The 23,298-nt window shown below is 39.3% G+C and overlaps 1 protein-coding gene and 1 non-coding gene across 2 annotated transcripts; both read right to left on the reverse strand.

The window, feature by feature from the left end:
• Window positions 1-69: 69 nt before the first annotated feature.
• PPP1R8 (protein phosphatase 1 regulatory subunit 8) lies at window positions 70-23,089 on the reverse strand. Its single transcript, XM_062593883.1, has 7 exons — window positions 23,011-23,089; window positions 10,924-10,984; window positions 4,124-4,277; window positions 3,167-3,387; window positions 2,491-2,635; window positions 1,251-1,315; window positions 70-519 (listed from the first exon to the last, which is right to left on the reverse strand). Exons 1-7 carry the CDS (start codon window positions 23,073-23,075, stop codon window positions 166-168), a joined length of 1,065 nt encoding a protein of 354 aa, XP_062449867.1. The 5' UTR covers window positions 23,076-23,089; the 3' UTR covers window positions 70-165.
• LOC134150455 (small Cajal body-specific RNA 1) lies at window positions 7,593-7,757 on the reverse strand. Its single transcript, XR_009960654.1, has one exon. It is a non-coding gene; the product is annotated as a small Cajal body-specific RNA 1 (non-coding RNA).
• Window positions 23,090-23,298: the final 209 nt, after the last annotated feature.

Raw genomic sequence — 23,298 nt, forward strand, 5'->3', positions numbered from 1 at the left:
AACATACATATAAAAACATTTGAAGACAGATCTTTAAAGGATATTTCACTTCTCCAATCTTGATATTACACGTGGTTAGGACACTGAAATTTTTTAAAAAGACGATACTGCACATAAACAGTTTCTGAAGTTCGTAACTCCCACCCTCTCTCAACAAAACCCTACTCAGATCAGTAAGGAAGGGGTTGGCTTCTTGCCTGGCCATGCCTCCTTTGCGTATTTCTTCTTCTTGGGTTCATTCACAGCTTCAGGATTAAAGACAGCAGGGTTTGGAGCAGGGTTCATGTTAACTGTCGAAGGTACAACAGGGGTCAAGTCCACATCTGGGGCAAGATTTGGGTAGGGCATTGGCAGACCACCAATGAGTGCTGTCCCATGGACGCCATGCGATTGGGAACCTGCCTCATTGTGAGTTGGAGGTAAACCACCATACAATCCTCCACTGTAGGGAAAGTTTTGCATGCGCCGTGATGCAGAATCATCTGTGGTCAGTGAGCCTGGATTCTCCAACCGTTTTTTCTGTAGATGTAAGTATTTAAAGAATTATTCAGGATACATGAAACAAAAGAGCAAGCCACTTAAACTGGATCCCAATGACAGTGCCATTTTTCCCTGAAAAGGCTCCTAGACTGGCCACATACAAAGTAGCCACAAATATGCATGGATTAACTATTTCCCATATCTTTGTCCCAGGAGGTTTCTTTGGGGGTTCCTCAAAAGCCACTTAATAACTGTTAAGAATGCACAATACAGGAAGAAGTGACACAAGATGAGGTATTAGCTCAGGTTTAACTTAGATTAGCTTTGAGTTCCCCTTTGCCTCCTGAACTTGCTTGCCAGACTCAAGCCTGTCCTGAATGCAAGACCAAATATGTCTTCAGAGAATAACAGAATCCCTCCTTCCCCATACTTCCAGATCACTTGGGTGATTTTGTCTCACTCCTCATCATCTGAATCTCCTGCCGGCAGGCAGTTTAAGGTTTATTATTACACTGTTCCTTAGCTACTCTAAAGTTCTTCAAATCTTCCCACTCCTGCAATATTAAATTCCCATGCAATATTACAGAAGTGAGCGGGACCTGAAGGGAAATTGTCAGATCTGCTAAAAAGTTAATTGCAAGAAGTGAACACAATGTTTGTTTAACAATAAAACATTTTCCATCATAGAGTTCTAAGTTTAAGGTTATAATCCACACAGTGAGATTTATCAATGTAATTTCTTGACTAGAGATTTGAAAGTTACTCTATACCTTAACAGGGACTACCGCTGTCTGTACCATGTTCCTGAAACGCCCAACAGATGGGTCCACATCCTCTGTAAAGGAAAGCACAGTGAAGCTTTCAGTTAGAATACAGAAGAAAAAACAGAATGTGTGTCAGGTAAAGCAACCTGTAGGAAGAACTGGTCATTCTCTTCTCAAAGCTGGTGTTGTAACCCTCAGTAAGCATAAGCAGGTCTCAAAGAAAGTAATTAAGCGTATTGATGGGGACACCTAGTGGTTTTCTCAAGGTGGGTTCATCAGTTATTCTGGGGAGGAAGGCTTGGGAGCACCTCTGGGGACACAAGGGACTGGTTCAGGCAAAGGGAACAGCTGTACTTCTAGTTTGCATTGCCCAGAGAGGAGTTTTGGGCCAAAAACTGAGGCTGACAAGGCACTGCACATACAAGTCACAACAGTTAGCCCTGCAAGGCCTTATGAGTCCTTGAAAGACTCACCGAAATTCGATGTACAATCTCTGAAAATCTGAGCATCTTTTTTGCAATGCAGATAACTGCTGTTTACATGAAGATGCTCTCACAGCTAAATGGCATAAATGTATGGTTCAAAATAGTTATTCTGGGTGATATACGCTGCTAAAAGAAACTTAATCTCCAGAGGGTATGCAAAGATGTATATTTATTAATAAGCTGCGCTTACTAATGATGTCTCAAATTGACAATGTTCCTATTAATATGAGCATCATCAATATAAAACAACTAATGAAGAAAAATGATTTATGAGGAACTGGATTCATCTTCAGAAGTGTCATTTGGAATCAGAATTACTTGTTTCAGATATGCAGACAAGCAGCAAAAAAAGAACCTGAGCTGGAGATACAAACACTGAGACCAGGAGGCAACAGGTAGGGAAAGCATTACAGGACAGATTAAAAACAAATAGTAAGTTCAGCTCTTGTTTAGATTCCAAATGAGGCGATAATTTAAAAGTTCCTTTTGGACCCATGAGATCTTTCAGTCTGATAACTGAGCAATGAAGCTGAGTGTGATGCCCCTGTCCTGAACAAATGACGCAGAATTTTTATAGGTAGAACAGAAGAATCAGTGGTCAGAGACTTGAGAGATGTGACAGCTTCTCTGACACAGCAGACCTCAAACAGGCATTGCCAAATTTTTGTTCTTGATACACAGCCATGAAGGATTCCTATCTGAATACTGGTAAAGGGGTTCTAATGGCATCAACTAGAGTAAAGCAAGCTATACACACTCACCCGGATTAATGATTTCATCATCATCACTGAATGTCACTCTGGAGTTCTTCCGTTTTCTCTTTGGTCTCTGAATATCCAAGTTTCCTTCCTCTATGGTTAGTGTGGAAATTCTTTTGTTGTGGGCTGTATTAAACTCTGTCAGGTTCTAAGGAGAAATTCAAGAGACAAAATTGTCTAAGTAACTAGTGTATGAAGTTTGTTTTAAGATTATGATTGTGCATGTCAAAAAATTACAGCATACCGTTTAGCTTCAATGTTAGACCCCTAAGAAAAAAAGGGTGCTTCAATGCCATGCACACTGCCTTCCCACTCTTCCCTAGCTAACTGTAGGAAACAAGTCTACGTTCACTGCTATTTGATAACGGAGAAGAGCCTGGGAAATCACCACTCACCTGGGGTGAAGTTATTGGATTGAAGACTGCCTACAAGCCTTTGTGAACAGGCCATCGGAACATGGGTTATATCATTCAGGTCATTAGGGCATTAGTACTGGGAAGCCGCATGAAGACAGGCCTATCATGGCAGAATGAGATGGTCTGTGAATATCTGCCAGTAGCAGACACTTTGGGCTGTTTTCAATTCAAAGAAATTAAGAATCTGGACCCAAGCAAACAAGTAGGAAATGCTATCTATTTTGATGGATATGCCATCTAGGTATAACGCGTCACGTGCTTACATCAAGTTCCGTTTCCTCCTCTGGCAGGCCCAGCAAGCCCTTGAGCTCTTCATCATCACCACCCATTTTCTCATCTCCTTTGACTGCTGACGGCAGCGTCTGAGGCTTCTCTCGCAGTGTATATGCCCGTGTAGAAGCACCAAATGAGACCGTGGAGTCAATGGGTATTTGCTGAGGTTTGTGAGGTTCCAAACGGATATGACCCAAGAATGTGCCATGTGCTAAGAATATCAAAATAGAAAACAGTCTGTTAGCCGTCAGCTTAGGCTCACAGTATTTGAGCTCAAGTGTTGGTAAGTTCAGGATGCGCACATGGGTGCTCTGAGATACAGATCACTGAGCTTTGCACTGCTGAATACACTATCTATGTGCACTTATCTACCATTCCACAAACTAAGATGACCCACAAGTCATGAAAAGAAATGACAAACACCATTTCATTTCTGACTTGTTGTAGCTCCCGCTATGCCATTTCTGGAATCAACTCCTCAGTGGAAAAAAACCCAGAACTTTCTAGTTTTAGATCTCGGGAAGTGACTCTGTAGAATGGGAGAACTTCTTCATTAGAGCTGCAAAGGAAAGGGTAAGTCACCCTCCTTTTCTCTCTTGGCCTTTTAAGAGTCTAGAAAGGTTGCTTTAAACATCAAGTGAAACAGATGTAAACTGAGTGAAGCAAGCACTCCTTCGCTCCTAACCCTTGCCATTCTTTCATTAGGGTACTAATTCTGATTATTACCATTTGTCCCCACAATGCCAATAAAAAAATTGGAAAAATCTGTTTCAGATTCAGAAATCTTTAAGGACTGAAATACAGTACTCCCATTTACTAAAAAGCTCCCTTCCAGAATGAAGTTAACATAAGTTCAAATTTCAAACACATTTTTCTGAAGTTTATTCAATTCAGTTTAGACTGAAGCCACTACATATTCCACCCAAATTAAACGTCATGCTACTTACTGCTGTTTAGATCTATGAGGAAAACCCTCTTGAGATGTTTGTGATAGACCAAGGCAGCATGGACCCGAGAGCAGGACTGGTGGTCAATGGTAAAATCACACAGATCAGGATTTCTCCCAAAAAGATAATACTTCTTCTCATCAATTATGAGTTTCTGAGAAGAATATCATAAAAGCATATTAGACTTCTATAATCTTTCAGATCTTCGTGGAAAACACACACTTGAGAACACAAACAGAACAAAGTCAAAGAAGCAAAACAATCAAAGCATCAAGAGCTGATCAATATTTTGGTTCTGTCGATACTGTTCAGTATAAAACTTCAGATGTTGCCCCTGTAAAAATCAGAAGAGCTGAATATGGCAGATGGTTATGCCCACCTTAAAAAGCCAGTACAAGACAGCCTGTAAAGGGCAATAACTCTTTGAAGCATCAGTGTATACTAGGAAAGAGTCTCTCTGACATCTGACTTTTTTTTTTTTTTTTTAATATGTCCCTTGAAACAGACCATCTTGGACCTTGTCAAGGCCAGGAATCTAGGCTAAGAATCTCTAATCCAATACAAAAATATCAAAATTAAATATTTCTCTATAAAAACAGACCTACACAAATTTTTCCAGACCTTTATCCAGTTTGGATTTATATTTTTATTACACATACTGCAATATGAATCCATATTAGCCTATTCAAGCAACTACTAATTTTAGACTTTTCTTCTTTATTCATCCTAGTTCCAGTGTCTTCTTTAAACAGTAGTTTGCATACAGTAAAATCAGGCCTGTAAAACAACCCTGAAAAGCAAAGGAACATGCTGACAAAAATCTTAGGGTGAATAGAGCAAATTTCTATTAAAAGACACTGGTGATACATGGAACTCCTTGCTCCTAAATACTAAAGTACCTAAGCAATGCAGCAATCTTCCTCATGGCACCCCAAGACCTTAGTTTGATCTGCGCTTTCTTACTTCCAGCTGCACAAGTCAAAGGCTAGCAATGCATAACAGATTTGTTAACAGATGACTTCTTCCACTCTATGCAAGCATTTCCTAAAGCCTGCACAATGCTAAACAGCCTGATAAAGCAAATTATGATGCATTTTTCCACCTGAAAAGAAAATCTTAGTTCAGGAAAGCATTTGCATTTACCTGAGCTGAATTAACACTTTGCCTGCTAGAACACTAGGACTTTTCCTGCTTCCACTCCCAGCTACACAGTCCTCCTCTCCTTTGCACTGTCACGCACCTGATCAAAGTTTTCAGCTTGCAAAGCACTTTTTTTTTTTGCTGTGTTACTTTACTGTTTTAGTGAATTGAATCAGTTTGCCTTCAGTCAGAAGCATATCACATTGGCCCTAGGGAAGCAGCGAATTACATGTACCAGGACTGTGGGATGAGGCAGGACCTCCCTTTTGCCAGCAGCAGCAGCAATCGCATGAATCACTCTTTGTCATCTGTATAAGCCACAAGCTCAGCTAGAAATAGCTGATATTTCAAACTAGTTACAGGGAGATTCTTATTTTTTCAGATCTGTCAGAAAGACCAACACAATCAACACCTAGACAGGTATTTATCCTGTGACAATATTCAGTCATACGGAAAATAGGGAGATAAAGCATGGAACATGACATGGCATTTCTGTTCCTCTGCCTTGTCTACAGGCATAAAATTCATGCTGACTTAATACTCTACAAAGCACTTGGCAAATTCCTATCTAACTATCTGCCCACCCGTTATCAACTTTAAGATTTGCTAAAATTGCTGCTTACAGATTTCACTTCCCTCATTCAATTTTTTCAGATTAATTTTTCCCAGATGTGTTATCCCACATTTTCTAAGTTGAACTCTGCATTGTTTTGCTGAACATTTATCTCTATCATTTTCCAGCTCTCATACTGCAAGTTCTTATAATCTGGAACTCACTAATAAATATTTGATGCATTTCAAATATTTATTCTCTCTTTTAGATCACGATTAAAAGATGACTAACTCAGTCAACTCCACGCTAGTGTATACCACAATCACTTAATTTCTGCTTCTGCTAATTAACGTCTTACTCACAACTAACACAAGGTATTCACTTGAAAAGATAATTTCATGAGAGTAAATGCTCTGTGAAATCTACTGATTTACATATGTTTATATTTTGGCCTGCTTTCCTAAAATAACAAGCTACAGAGCAAGCTGTTTGTGTATTCATCAGCCCCCTACCACTAAACCAAACAACTTTTTAATACCTTGAAATTGGTCAATTGATTTATTTCCAAGAAGTTTTGTGAAAACACACTGCTAGACAGAGGACATCCACCTCACCAGGAGCCTTAGTGATATACAGGCTGATAGAAAAATACACAGGAGTACTTACGCTTCACAGGAGTACTTATGCTTTAACTGTGACAAATAAGGTTCAAACGCAAAATGAAAGTGAATGATGCTTTTCCCGTGATTAGGACATATAAAACATGCAGTTCTTGCCTTTGAATCTACCTGTGCCTCTTAGGGAACAGCGTATCTTGAAGTCTAAAGGGAAAACCTAAAAGAAGAAATCTGTACGCTGAAACAAAGTTTCAGGGATTCTGCTGCCCCCTAGCTACTTGATTATCACTTCCTGGCTCCTAACAAATACTGGCTTTCACAAGGGCCTCCTTTCAGAACAAACCAGAAAGTATTAACCATTGATTAAGAGTTTAAACAAATACTTTGTTTCCTCAACTATTCTTTTTTATTTCTTCACTTTATTTATTTTTAAATATTCCACCTGTAAACAGATCTCTTCTCCCTGTAAATGCTTAAGGCTAGCATACTTTTGCTATCCTTTCCCCTGCAAGTCTTAATGGTCACCTATCATTCCAGTAGTCTCTCTTATCATATATATTTTTTCCTTAAGATTCTAGTAGCTTAATCCATCTGTTTATCTGTGAATACCATACTGCTTGCTACAATATATCTTCTGAGAAAGTTAATTAGCATTTAATTGCTTCATAGCAATGAATTTATTGCCAATCCTACATAGTGTGTTACTCATTCAGTTCAGCACTCTTGAGTCTTCTATTCAATATATTTGTATCACTGAATTCGATGATTCCATTTTGTGGGAAGGACAAGCAGCTTGCACCAACTCTTCCTTTTACCCTAAGGTATCAAAAAGACTCCTGTGTAAACAGAAACCTGATAAAACAAGTGGATCTTTAGAAGTTGTTTCATTATTCCACATTTCAGTGAAATAATTTCAGATTCACAAAGTAGCTATTTCATGATCTAATAGTTTCTCATTTTTATCTACAGCTTAATCCAAAAGAAATTTCTTGCAAGTTATCATTTGCACCCTTTAAATGTAAAACAACACCATTCTGACTTGACAGTATTTCAAGAGATCTTGCAAAGATACAAACGAGTTCATAAATTGAAAGTGCTGCAACAAATCACAATAGGAGATCATTTTATTTACTTTATTTCAACAGAATGTTTTGAAAAGTTTTGTGCCTCTGAGTTATAACCCAGTGTTATCCTTTAAACACTGAGCTTAAACGCTGCATGGCTTGTTTAATGTTGCACTTCTCAGACCCAGCAATCACGAGGTGTACCTCAGATCTCTGTACAAGACCTGGGACACAGATGGCTCGGTTAGTATCAAGTGCTCAGTAAGCCACAAAGATTTAAGAATGTTCTTACTTGGTTATTGCTATCTACATAAAAGACGCAAAACTGAGAAACTACCACATGCCGTTAACCAAAGAGGGAAATCGATGGATCACATTCAAATGCTTTGGTAATTTACTGCACAATCCTCGTATATGCAAAAAACACACCGTCCCATGTAACAATCACAGTCTGGAGAACTTGTCAGCCCCTATATACAACGCACAAGGCCACAGAACAACCGCATAATGCTCGTGCACGGTATATAAAGCAGTCTGCTATAGCTTCCCAACGATGTCATCTCTTCTGGTTCTTATTCTAGCAGACTATTCTGGCAAATCATACTTCTGTGTTACACTTGTGGCTGGGAGTACATGGTCACTACCAGCCAAATCATTCAGCACACAGATAATACATGCTGTGTAGCTGGCAAACTGCACCTCACTCAGATGCCTTGACACTGATACCCAAGTGCTTTGACACTAGATATTCAGGAGATAAAATAAGAACTCTGTAGTCATTCTGTAACTGTTTCAATTGTACGATGGGTTGCTACAGTGTAAACAAAGAATAGGGCAGATCATCAGCTGGCACCCATGCATCAAGCAAAGGTTAGTCACTAAAGCCCAAGCTGATGAATGTTTGGGACAAAGGTCTAAATTTTTACTAAAGTCAGGCAAAGCTGTGGGAATAGACCTCTCATCAACTCCTCTACCTAGACTCAGAGTACTTGAACAGCAGACAAGCAATGGCAACCTCTTTTAAGTTGCCAAGAGAGTTGATGTGAGGAGGGGATCAGGATTTTTGTACCACTTGCTTTTCCAAGGCAGCTGGAGATCCCAGGCTTATAACTTGGGCCAAAAACTCTGGGCAGCACTGCTTAAATAAATTCCTTTCAAGAATCTGACAACACCAGGACAATATTCCTGACTGTCAATTTACCAACACTGAATTTGTTTGTCCATTGTCAAAGGCAACGGCATGTTGTCAGCTTCCACACTGGCATTCTGCTGCCTTTTTTTCAGTGCTGATCAAGACTTCCATAATAGCCATTTGCCTAGCGCACGTCGATTAATTTAGCAGAGAGCTTCATATAAACTTTCTTTTCCATCAAGTTCTCTCTCCACTCTCAAAAACTCCAAAACAAACATGACAAAATAAAGCTGATCTCATAGAAGGTCTCCCAAGTAGGAAGGCTGCATTAAGTTTGACCACCTGCTACATATCAGAAAACTCAAAGTCACAGCCATTTGGCTTTGCTCACTATATCTCATTATATAGCCAAGGGGAAAAAAATATTGAAAATCAATATTTCAAAATATTGAAGTACTAGCACAATCCTCACAAAAGATGCTACTGCTAGGATGGCAATGAGAAAGATGAGTCAAGAAGCACTCATACTACAGCTCTGACCTCTGACAGTGACTTTGAATATGTAGCGGATTGCCAGGAGAAGCTGAAGACAGTCCTCTGAAGACTGATACATTGCAGTAGGTTTGAACCACAGTGCTTAAGAAGAGCGAGTGAAGGATAGTCAAAACACAGTCCAAGCAGCTGGTACAAGCCAGTTCAGCCATGCCTTGTGTGAAGTAATAAGGTACTATGAAGATAAGGTAAATGTGTGTCAGTGTCTAGGTCCTTTCAAATTGAGGCTGACCTAATTTGTACTCTTGCTTAAGACTGACTTTGCCAATTGTCCATGTCTTCAAACACGAACTAAGAGCACTCACTCAAAAATCATGTAAATGCAAGAGCTCTGCTCCTTTTCCCTATAAAAAAAAAAAAAAAAAAAAAAAAAAAAAAAAAAAAAGCTAAAAAGCTTCATTTGACTGCTTTCTGACCTAGGAAGAATATAGTTTATTTGTGAGATACCTACTTATGAGATTCAAGATTCAAGGTGAGTTAACCAAATTTTAAAGAGCAAATCTCTCTCCTGCTAGGCACCAGAAGGAGCTCTTAATATTATCTGATGCTCCTGTGGTAGCACACAATACAAAATAGGAAACAAAGGCTTTCAATTCCCTCAGTCTCTCCTGATCTACCATTGAGTTTTTAATTCTCCAAGTTTCTGTTCAAAGAACTTGGTTCACCTCCAATTTTGTAAACTTTTGCTCTCCAGAAGCATTTCTCTATTTTAGTCTAATTGCAAGTTAGAAGTAGAAGCAATCTCTCTGTGGCTAAAATATGGTTACTGGCTTGGGTCTTTAGCAACAATGTCAGAGGTTTTTTCTTTTTAACTTATTACTTTTGGTTGAAAATATCCTTTCAAAAAATCTGAACATTGATCAGTACAACAATAACATAGTAAGACTTCTAGTTATCAGTGATGCAAGACAAAGTAAGAAATATAGAATAAGGAAATATTCTATATTTCTATTCTATGACTCCTCTGTCATAATAAAAATAATTCATCGTACCTGTATTAATCACAACACTCACTGCAGATCCAGAATACAGGATGAAAACCATGCTATATTTTGCGCAGTAGGACAAGGTGAGAATCTTGTAAACTACGGGATGCTTAGTTGACCTTATTGTAAAATAAAATTAAAATTGAACAGATCTAAAGCAAGTAATACAACAGAGTTTTTACTCTTACTCTTCTGTATCAGGGATTTATTTCCCACTTTTTTTTTTTTTTTTTTTAATGGGTTTCTTCCCTTGAAGTTCCTAAAACAAGGTGTCTTCTGGTCATCTCCTATATGAGCATCTTGTAGCAAACAACCAAAACACACACACACAAAAAGGCAAGAAGCCCCCCAACCTTGATTATAAACTGAAATTTGGAAGAAATAAGACTCTGCAAAGTATCAGTTTTCCCTTACAAACATACCAACATACCAGCTGTGCATGTGTGCATGCACACATGTACATGCATGCACAGCAGGACACGTTTAGTATTTGGGAAGTGAAAGGTCCCTTCACTGTTTGTAAGCTGAGCACCACATTTTTGTATTTCTTCAAGACAGACTTAGAGCACAGCCAAAGGAAAACTGCTTTACTTTATCCAGAAATTTCAGAGTAAAACCAACTCATTCGGAAATAATTAACACCAGGGAGAAGTGAAATGCTTCTGGATGAATATGGTAAATGCAATGACTAAAAAGCTTCTTACCACTGCTGCCTATGTATATGATACACTGAACACATAAGATACACTTTCATACCTCAATGAGTTTGTCTCCTTTGACTACATCCAGATGTAAGCCAGGTGGAGGCTTTCCTGCCCTGGAAAATAAACAAAGGAAAATATAGTATCAAATTATTCAAAAAAAAATTTAGCACTGGAGCTATAACACACCAAATCAATACAAATGTAAGCAGATTTGCTTTGGGGAAAATATGAAACCCTCATAATTGCTACCTTCTTCCTGCCAATTCATTCTGAATGCACATAAAACATTCATTTTAAAAATGAGAGTTAAGCTGACACAACATGAAGTATTTCTCCAGGGAAAGATAGCTCATTTACAAAATGAACATAGCAGCTCCCAATAGGACATGCAGCAAAGCCAGGAATCCCCCAGCAAGTAGAAAATGGAATAGGCTGGGATCTAACACTGCAGCATTAGATAGCAAAGGGACCACTATGCTACCAAATTCTCCTTGGCCAAATTCTCAAGCACACAGAAGTTCAGTTCCTCTAGCCCTGTAGCTCCATCTCTACACACACTCTGCTGAAGTAGCTTGGTCAGGAGGATAGTGTTATTCCCACTTGGGGAAAAAGAACAGAGGCAAACGAGACTAGGCAATTTACAGAAAAAACAACCCTAATATGCAGTAGAACTCATGAGAATTATCAAACATATATGGCATTCACAATGTTCAAAACTAGGACATCACTGTGGTATGAACACACTGCCCATCACTACATCGGATCTCAAGTTGTTGGGAGCAAATGATGTTTTTCTATTCTGACCTCTAAAATCCGTCTCTCTAGTACTCCTTCACAGAGAATTACACTGCTGCTTGTCTCTGTGGCTGGACTAGCTTTCTAGGCAATGGCAGTGACCCATTTCTCAGCTCTCCTGTTGTCCTTCTGAAGAATTACTGCAGAAGGGTTCATATCCTCATTTATGGCTTTGCTTACTGCACAGAGAACAGCCGCTATGGGCAGTGACATTCTCAGCAGGGCTGGGGAGGAAGGAAAGATCACTTACAATTGAAGCTGTTCACAAGGGTTAAATATAGATGTTCATGCTTCTGGGATATGCCTTCAACTTGGACATTTCTTCCCTTTCCCTAAGTCAGTTGGTTGTTATATACTTACTCTCCCAGAAAACTTCATACAAGAATACAGCTCTCCTCTCCCTACACTTCATTTCTTTCTCAAGTATTGTACTTGCTCTAACTTCCTTAATACTAGCCTGCTCTGATCTCTCCCTGGCCCTTCTTGAATTTACTAATTAGATGTTCACAGTTTTTCTTAGCCCTTCTCTAAGACTGTGGATAATACCATTCTGTCAAATAAAATGAATACAGCCAATACCAATTCTTATTCTTTCTGACCAAGGAACAGTAGCAACAAAAGCAGAAAGAGCAAGGCTCCATGCCAATTACTGAAATGGTGACTGCTTCCAAGGAATGGGATTGTGGTGGCATGGGGGAAAACTAAAATGTTTGCAATGAAGTTGCACAGCACAGCTGAGTAAACTCTATAAGGCCTGATTGTTCCCATCACTCATACAAGCAGCAGACTGCTTCATCTCAAGTATTTGTCTAGGCCTACTAAGCCAGGCTGTACCTAAATATTGCTATTTCTTCCTGTGCTTCTTTCAGATCCCAGCGCTCTCGTTTTTCACTAAAGGCAAGTCTCACCCATGCACTCGCTCTTCAGTATTTTCCTTTCTGCTCTTGAGCACTGGCAAACTTGCTTTCCTCTATTCCATGCAAGTTACCAAGTTCTAGTAACTCTGCAACACTTCTTTTGACAGTTTTCAGAACATGCCTTACTTTGATCAAACAAAACCTCCTTTTTTTTTTTGGACTCACCCCCTTTCTTTTCTTAACCTCTCCAACCCTTCACAAATTAACTTCACAAGCAGGTCTAGTTACTCAATCTGGCTTCTGCTTTTCTTTTCAGTGATAGTTTCCTGCATACTTAATGATTAGCATCTCCTGAAAAACCCCTGAGCAACACCTTCATCAGCTGAGTCAGGGAAAAACCTTCTGAGCGTTATAGCCCAACTGTGTCCTCCTCCAATACACACAATCTTGTCTGATGGTAATTTTTACCATATATAATCTCTGATCTTTCCTTTCCCCCTTTACTCATCATTTCAGTTGTGCTGCTGTTTTCATTCTGCTTTTACCTTCAGTTCAATTTTGAACACAAACCCCCCCCAACACTAACATAAGATAGCACCCTCTGATAACAAAGTGCTTGAAAAAAATCTATCCATTCTCTGACTTCTTCTTTACTGAAAGTCTTCTGTAGACAGTAATTTCCCCCACCAATCTATGCCTACAAAACACTGAACACAGTAAGGTTGCAATATTGCTTAGTATACTGCCAAAACAAACTCACGGAAACCACCCCTGGTAGGATTCCCTCCCCCCCCCAAAATAAATAAAAATAAAATAAAATAAAAAAAGTAATAATAATAAAACATCCCTTTGGAACACACTAAATCAGTGTTACAGCTAAAGCTGCTAAATTTTGGATTTTATAAAACTCTTAAAGAAAAGGTAGTAGAATTCTCCAGTTGTGTTCAGTCCTGTGATCAACTGCAGAGCTGCCAAATATCAGAAGTGTTAACAGCCCTCATATGCTCTGCTCTATCAGATCTCTAATCATGTGCATCAAGGAGGTAAAATACTGTAAGGCATTCTCTTGCAAAAATCCGCTAGCAGAGTCTGTTAGATCTGCTGTTAGAGAGTATTTTCCCCTTATTTCCAGCATAACAAGAAGTCCTCTCCCTCCTAGTGACAGCACACTAAAACATCCATTAAACTAATTTTCCTACGCGATTCTGAGAGATGGAGAAGTTACCTGAAATCAACAGACTCCTCTCTGTAGAATATATATAGACAACCTGGTGTAGCACTGCTGAGATAATGGACCTTACCTCAGAACTTGGATCCCTTCAAGTGGATCCATGCAGAGTGCTTGCTTTTGAAGGAGACAAGATGCTGTTCCATACCTTTCAAATCATATATCGCAGTTCCACTACTTTTACAACTTCTATTATCTACATCTCAGCATTCTGCAAGTGACCTTCAAATCAGACCAAAAGGACTAACTGCAAATGGTTCATTGGTTCACTAAGTTTAACAGAGACAAAAATATGTTTCCATTTGAAAACATGCTTAGATTGTCTACTGGATCTCCAAGGGCTTACTTGGAAGAGAAGTCTTCCAGAAATTTAATGGGGCTCATTGGCAAAGAATATGGCCATTAAATTAAATTTAATTTAATAAAATGGCCATTAAATTCATCATTAAATGAATTCTCTGACCAAGGAAGGGCTGAGAGAACAATCCTACACTAGAGTTTTCCTTCAGTGAGAATGAGTACAAGGAACTCAAGAAGAAGGTTCAGTTAGAGAGACTTTAGGACAAGCTGATAGACAGAAGTAACAAACTGCAAAACCCAGATGGTATTTACCCAAGTGATCTAAAGTATATCAAGTATTAAACAACTTCCTACACATAACAGTTTTGCAATCTATTAAACTACTCTCACTGTCAAAAGAATAAAGGTGTCAACTGTGACACTAATTTTAAAGTATATTCCAAGTGCGATGTGGAAAATACAGACAGTAAATTCAAGTTGTGTCCTAGGAAATCAGTAGGAACTATAATAAGTACAACTAGCAGACAGATAAGAACAGAATAATAGTCAGACCAAAGCAGAGTCACCTAATCCAGTGTTCAGGATGGTGCACTCAATGGCATTTTTCACCTTTCTTGTAAACTGACAGCACTATATATGTAAGAGAAGAGCTCTTTCTGTATGAAGAGCTTTAAAGGGACTTTACTTATGCTTCACATCCTTGGGGAATTGTCCTGGGCAGATCAGAGTGACAAACCCAAAATTAGAAACCTTTTGCAAAATGAAAACATCCTCCAGTAACTAATACTGGGTACCTAATACAAGCATACTCTCCCAGTTACCAACAGTTACAAATTCAAGGACTTTTTGAGCCATAGATTTACTCTCTCCTTAAACAGCTGCTTATGTAATGGCTCTACGAACCGATGTAAACTTATGGCATTCACAAAATCTTACAAAGATAATTTCACAGATTAACTACATATAATTAAAGCACTATCACCTTTTGTTGACTATGAATCTGCCTGTTATTAGTAGTCACGCTACAGACATCCAACATTCTCAGTTGTTCCTCTTGCAGACTGCAGAGGAACCTAAGCTCACCATTTGTTATATGGCTGTTCTATCTCTTTTATTGAGGTAATACTTAAAAATAATACCTAAGAGAAAGGATTAACATGGTTTTTGAAGAGGTAATATCTTACAGTCTAACAGAATTACTGGAGACAACCAAGAAGATATACGCAAGGGTATCAGTACAGCAAACTGGCATTTTAAAAAAGCTTTTGACAAAATTATCAAGTAGTATTAAGGAAACTAAAGTGCAATGGAGAAAACAAAACACTAATCCACCAAATCATGTAAATGCTTAAAAATTAGGAAAGAGCAGGGTCTGGCAAGGGTTCCATGCTGTTTAACAGACCCATAAGTAACCTGGAAAAAGAGAGTGAATGAACAAATGAGAAAAATCATTGATACCAACAATTATGAAGGACAGTCAAATCAAGATGACAGAGCTGCAGAAGAGTATCACGATACTGAAATACAGCTTGAGAGAAGAGTCTGTAAAAATCAGTACTCTCAAGCTCCATGTAATGCAAAAGAGAAAGACCACCTGGACCACACAAACATAAGGAGCTCCGAGTTCATTACTGTCACTCAGGAAAGATCTAGAGCACCAGTTGACAAAGCAAAGACACCATAAGGAAGAAATTTTTATGCTGCTGTACAAACAATATGTATTCACATCTTCAATGCTGTATGACTAGTTCCTCATCTTATAGTGGAGGGCACAAATTAAGAGAAAGCAGCACGGATGGTTTTGGACAAGGAAAAAAACCCATCTTTCTATTCAGGAGCTTTAGGGGGAAAATAGTAGGCAAGTATTCACTCTCTTAGTCCCCTTAATGAATGCAACAAAATCACTGTATTAATTATATCCTGAAACCTCAAAATGAAGAGGTCTTGGATTTGAAAACAAGGAGTGTACTTTTTCCTATATTTGCATAATTTGTGGAGCACACTGTTGCAGGATGTTGTAGAATTAAACTCTATCAAAAGCACAGGAGTTAAAAAATTTGTGGAGGCTAGCTCTAGTGTTAACCGTTAAACATGACAACCTAGACACAACCTTCAGCTCACAAAACTCCTTTAACTTCTGACAACTGAAAGCCTAGAGTGTAGTCAAGGGAAAAACGCCTTCCCTTCAAGTCTTCTGTACAAATTATTGGCCTCTATCAAGATAGGATACAGAAACAAACTGGCTGTTGGCTTCAATTAGCACAGCAGTTCTTAGGCTCTCTTCTGTAGAAAGAAATGTAAATAAATAAAAATTCTTCTCAAAACAAGAAGCAGGCCAAACAAGAATTTGCTGCTGATCTTACAAATCAGTTATGGAAATCAGAAATACTCCTTTCTTAAAGCACACCATACATATCACAGTCTGAGACCAAGTTAACACTGGGATCTGTTCAGGTGATTTGATAATAAATTCGGTAACACAAACAGGAATGACAAAATTAAAGCTCAAGGTTTGAAGGGAGGCATTTGTGTCTTCTCCCACCCTTTAAAACATTAAAATCATACTCTCCAAACTTGCAGTTGTAAGAAACAACTAAAAAAACTTGTGATCCAAACTAGATGATCACATACCCTTCCTGAATATAGGAAATTACAATATGCATTAGAAATATTTTATAGATGATTTCTTATGAGAAGTGTGGTAGCTGCTTCAGCTGAAAAAAGTATTCCATTTGTATTAAAAGTATTTGTTCAACTTCACCTTGGCACTATGCACACTTTCTTATTACAATGTATAAATTAATATAAAACTAGATCTTACCGGTTCAATGTGCAAAACTTTTTTTTTTTTTAATTTGTGAATTAAGTCTCTGTAGAGCACAGTGAAATCAGAAAACTGTAAACCAAAATTTAATTCTTGAAAGTAGGATCAAGAACATTCCAGTGGAGAAAACTGAGGACTTTACGACATCAAAAACTGAATTAAAGTCTCACCGAATTAAATAGGAAAGTGAACACCAAACAGCAAGGGCTAACGCAGTAATTAACTGGTAAGGTTACTTATTCTTACCCTGAAAACACAGAAATAATCATAAAGTTAAATTTCCCTGTAGGAACAACAGTAAGACAGGGCCTCCACAATCAACAACACCAGTCACTGCTATTTCAAGTCATATTGCTCTAACCACATTTAAGTGAACACCTCTTAGGTTTTTCGCCTCCATTATGCCCACCGGGAAGCTGTTCCAAAGCCGTTTTATTCTGTATTCTGATTCTTATCCTTGGTTTCCACCCTAAACTGTTTTTCTTGTCTGTCATAAAAAAAAAAAAATCCTTTCTTCATACTATCCCTCCTTAAAAATATTTAGCAAAAGCCAGTATTTCTGTTACACTAGACAACTAAAGTTCTAGCCTCCCTCAAAGTCAGATCTCTTTCCCCCATCAATGTGTTTGCCCATTGCATTGGGCTCAGCTTGAATTGAGCCTTCTTAAATACAGGTAACACAGATTATACATTTTCCTTAGTGTCTTTACAACAGCAATAACATTTCCCCACCTCAGAAAGATTAACCTATTACACATCAGGCAGAATATCAGTCTTTTTATTTATTTTTGAACAATTTTATCTTACTAGTTGCTGATGGTCATTCTTTGATTAACTATGTACTTGAGTTTTCTTCCTTTCATTTCCAAATAGCGAGTTTCTAGCTTTTAGAGTAAGTTCCTATTATTCGCCCCCATTTTCCATCTTACATTTCTACATTTCATCTTGTTTTCATTGCTTCAGTCTTCAAAGTATACCAAAAGAACTGGAAAATACCCTAACATTTTTTTCTTTTATGCTGACCACACTTAACTTATGTTACTAACAAGCGTTGTGGCCGTTTTTATCAAGGTTATCAGCAAAAAACCTCCCACATTAACATGATCAATCCAGAGACTAACCCTTAAGAACACCTTTCTTCAGGCAATTCCTCTGTCTAGCTGCAATTCTCTCCCAGAGGCCAACTCCTTTAACACTTACATTTCTGATATGAGCCCAACATGTCCTCATAAAATGATAAGTTTCCTATGTGTTCAAAAAAGCTCGTTCTCAAAGAAACCATGTTTATCTGACAAAGTCATCCTTTGACAGATCTACTGGATCTACTTCCCCATCTTCAGCAATTAATTTCCTCAAAATGCGGTCTAGCAGCAGAATAGAGCAAATCGCAGGTTTTCTTACAGTAGCAAAGCATATGAATTTGTTGGCCTTAGAAATGGCACCAACTACTTAGCATGATTAGCAACAAAATAATTAAGAGGGACATTGCTGAAAAAAAGCAACCTCCAGGCTGGGGTTTTGAAGTATTAGCTTGTAAACACCTACAAGAAATCTTTTTCTCCTGCATTGGAGACTTTTTTTTTTTTTTTTTTTTTTTAAAAAAAAAAAGTATTTCTTCAATTTCTCCACCTTGCATCCTACAGGCCGGTTCACTGTTTTGTGTATTACATGGCAATCATTCTAGGGGGGAATCTGTATAGATTATTTCTGCTGGTGATAGTAAACACTTTACTGCAAAACTATAAAGAAAACAGCAGATACAGGCAGATGAAGACGCTCCCACTCCTGGCTGAGCTCTTCAAAGAAGCACATTCAACAAGGAAAAATAAAACAGTTCAAAGAAAGAGGACAAAGCCTTTAATGCTCTGGGATTGGATGCTAACTAAGAAGTAATAACGGAACTGAAATTTTGTTGAAAGCATCTCTGCAGCACTGCTGATGTTGATGTGTCTTTCATTTTCAGTGCCTATGTGCTGGTAGAGTTAAAACAGTTACATCCAGTTCAAATTCAGCAGCCTCATTGAATTAAAGCCCTATGTGGTTTAAAGAGAAATTTCAAGTTTTAGCTATTAATGACATAGAGAGGACAAGTATAATTCTATTATGTTACTTTAAAATTAGGCCAATTATTTAGGTTTCTAAACATGGGCTCAGATGCCTAAATTTAACAACTTCCAAAAATCTTGGCCTATGTGACTACTGTATACACCTTCTTGCCCAACTTCAAGGACAAGGTGCAATTTCCAGAACTGTAAAACTCATCATCTCCAGAAATTAATGTAAATCGTTGTCAGGAGTGGCCTGATCTCCACTCAGAGAAACTGAAGATGAACCACTGTTTCCTTTAAAACATACTGTTTTAAGTTCATTTATGTACATTCCAGTACAAGCTTGACAACCGAACCATTTAGGTGTCAAGACAGACAGTAAAGAGAGGTTGCAAAGAATAAAGGCAGATTAAAACAGGACAAAAGGAAAGAGGGACAGTGTTTCTTCAAACACATTATTCATCTCAAAAGCACCTGCCAAGATCATTTGCATCTCCTGTAAATTGCTGCTACTCGTTAAAAACCACCCCAGGAGGTATGCTGAAGATTTAACAAAGATAAAGATATCTGTTATATAAAGACTTCTACTAATCTCATAGAATGTCTAAATTTTAATCAAAAAAGCACGATCAATATCTTTATTCCAGTTAAGTGCATGTTCCGTGACCCTGCTGACACATATATAGGAATTACAGTACATGCATAAAGCAAGTATAAATTTAGATGAGAGAGAATTTATTATTTGTCAACTGTCTTGAGCCACTTTAACTGCTGGAAATGAAAGAAGAGAGAATAATTATTTTATAGACTACAAAGAAGTAGACTACACTAGCATGAAAACTAAATCAAAGACAGAACTTAAAGTCAATGAAAACCTTGAATTTCAGTACAGAAGGCTTTCCTGGAAACTGGGTACTAAAACACACCCATGTTAGGAAAGAACAGATACAGTAATGGAGGCAGACCTCAAAGCACAGTCAACAATTTAAAGGAAAAAATAGCTACTTCTGATTAGTATTTTAAAGATATGTTACTCGTGGTGGTGTTTGCAGCCCAAAGTGCAGCTCCAACAGAAGTAGAAAAAAAATCAGTAAACACTGTAATTTTGACTTTAATAGAGGTTAACAAGCTTGAAAAGGATTCACTGTAGAAGAAGCTGCTACTGACCATGAAGACATTGCAGCTCAATGGCTTTTGGTCACCCAAAACTATCTCTGCTAAGATCTGCACCATTACTTACACAGAAAAACATGTAGTTTCTCATTGCACCTACAAGACATTGAGGATCCATGCAGACTGCATCTACACTGATGCTTTATCTATTTGACTGTTGTTTGCCAGCAGCACATCTCCACCCGCTGACATCAAAAAGAGGAATTTTATTTCAAACCACCTGCTAATGATATTTACTAGCATGACTCCCATCCTTCCAAATAACACTGCTAACATTGATCATCGACATCTCAATGCCAAAGATGGGAGAATTCAGAAAGTCCTTGGTATAAACAAAACCCGAAGAACTAATTACGGCAGCTGTCAAAATGACTTTGAAAATTCTGCCTTCTCTCTCTCTCTCTCTGCACCGGGAACAGACTCACCCTCTGCCATGACCTTTGAATACTAAAGCAGATTCATTGTTTGCCATTCAATTTCTTAAAACCTTGCTGAAGCCAGCTATTCATTTACCAGTTGCTATAGCTAGCAAACCAGAAATAGGAAGCCTTGAGTAAAACACACAAACAGTAGATTACATTTAATATATCATATGTGAACATCAATTGCATGAAGGCCTTAAAAGATATTGGAAGATATATTCCAATAACAAAACTACTGATCCAAAGCCTGCTACCGCAAACAGTTTTCACTCTGGAGGATCGTAACTGCAGCTCATGCATAGAACAGCTTTGCATGTGAATCTGCTATGAAAGCCCTTAATTTATTTGGCATCAAAATTGTGTCTCCTTTGGTTAGCTCCAACAGGAATAAAGGATTTAAAATTGTGAAGAAGAATTTGTAATTCAGTAGGTGTCAGCGGACTTAACATGAAGTTTTTACAAAAGATACAGTATTTTACTTTCTGGCAGACTACAAAAATCAAGATCAGAAGTAAATAAATTCAACCTGTTAGGAGGGTTCTTCCCTCCTACTGGATGAGACAGTGCAACACCACCAGCCATAACTGCCTAACATGTTCCATTTTCAGTTGCTTATACTTTTAGTAGAATACAAACACTATTGCTGGAAGCTATCCACTTTGGCTCCCTGTTGCATATTAGTTTTTTACGTTTACAAACAGCTTACCTGTTTTAAAAGAAATATTAAGTAAAAACATTACACTTCCCCCCCCCCAAAAAAAAAAAGCTTGGAAATGTCACAATGAAGATGGGCCATGGCACTCGAACATGGTTTCCTTACTGATGGGTGTGAGAACTCAGACTTTAATCACATCCCTGACTCCCCTTCCACCTCATTTTTCTATCATTCAGCACAATGGATTTGTGCTACAAAACCAAATCAGCTAGCACAGCGAAGGAAGTGGTCTGTAAGACCCTATAGCATTTGCAGCAGAAGCCAAATAGTACATAGCTAAAGGGGTCCTCACGGTTATGGCTGTTATTCTCCTCTCCAGATGGTATTTATTTAGGAATTCTTCTGCAATAGCATGCAACTGAGTGAAACTAAACATTTCACAAGCTATACTTTTTCAGCTATTCAATCTAAGGCTTCCAGAGGCAGAAATCTCTAGTGCTTACTACTGAATATAATGCAAGCTGTGAACACTGTGCTACAAAAATATAACAAAAAAAAATAGGCAGATATGTCAAATTTCAGCTTGAACAACCAGAATGTACAGGCACTGTATCGCTACTAGGCTTACTCCCTCGATCACATCATCATTATACAGAGCACCACCTTATCTCATATAGACATTAGTTACTGCATATGCTTAGCACAGATAACATGGTAAAATACATGAGCAATTCTTTTCCACAAGAGATGTAAATGGTATTTACTGATTAAAGCAAGGACTTACAAAAATAAGTGAAAATTAAAAAGCATATTCACTAAGCATCCATTCACTAAGCACTGTCATGCAGCACTGAAGAAAAGTACAGGATCCATAGTAAAAAAACAGATGACTATGCAAATAAAGACTGCAATCACCCACATATACATGCAAGGATTAATTAGCTGGTACCAGCTCACACAAATATGAAAATTCTTTTCAGTTCTAGCATTATGTCATTTTCCATGTAATTTAAAGTACATGTCACCTGAATAATTGGTCTCACATCACCAAAAGAAGATGGTATAGCAAATACCTATCTAGCCACCTACCCAGAAATTCAAAGCAAACAAATTAGGGTCCTAGATAACCCAGTGCAGAGTGCTGCTCTCAACAAAAGGTTGGACCAGATGATCTCCAGAGGTCCCCTTCCAACCTGCACTTTTCTATGCATGTAAAACCAACCACACTTGTGTTTCTAACACTGCTTCCCCAACACATCATTTTGCCCACACTTCCTATGCAACACAATATAAACCCAGGCTAATTTTAAGCTGATAGAGTTCTTGCACTGGATAGATAGCAAGAATAGGAAATTTAACTTGTCCTACATCATATATTTTGCTTAAGCCCTTAAAAAATACCCCACAGAGCATCTCCTGAAAGCGCTCTGAGCTTCAGCCAACTCCATATTTCGGCATTAAACCCAAATAAGCCGCTGGTACTTGCTGACGAAGGGCGCATCCGCAGGGCCGCGCCTCTCGGAGCCCCCTGACAGGGCCCAGCACCCCGGGGAAGGGGTGGGGGTGGGGGGGGCAGACAGCCACTGCCGCTCCGGGCTGAGGGAGCCCAGGCCCAGACAGGCGGCCTCGCCCCCGCAGCTCTGCCCGGCCCCAGATTTCCCTCACATGAGCGGCCGCCAGCGGGCCCAGTGCCACTCCCCCGACCCGGCCCGGCCCAGCCCGGCCCGGCCCGGCCCGGCCCGGCGGGCAGCAGCGCTCCGCCGCAGCTGCCGCCAGCTCGCTCAAGGCCCGCAGCGAAGCCAGGGACGAGGGCGGCGGCCTAAACTCGCCCGCTCACCAGCTCGGGCACTCGAAGAGCGAGAGGCCGCCGCCGCCTCCGGCCGAGTTCGCATTCGCCGCCATCTTGCATCTGCCCCATTCAGGCGCGCCGAGGGCAGCCTGGGAAACTGGAGGACCGGAGCGGGAAGCAATCCCAGAGTGCCCCGCGCGGCTCCGCCACAGCGAGCGGCGGGTGGGGGAAGGGGCGGCGGCGCGGTCGCGGCTGGCGCCCGCCCCTCCCCCGGCTGACAGGGCAGCACGGAGGCCGGGTCAGACCCCCCCTCGCGGCGGCCCGGTCCCGCCGCTG

Source organism: Rhea pennata, chromosome 23, assembly GCF_028389875.1.
Source record: "Rhea pennata isolate bPtePen1 chromosome 23, bPtePen1.pri, whole genome shotgun sequence".
In the NCBI taxonomy this organism is placed as follows: domain Eukaryota; kingdom Metazoa; phylum Chordata; class Aves; order Rheiformes; family Rheidae; genus Rhea; species Rhea pennata.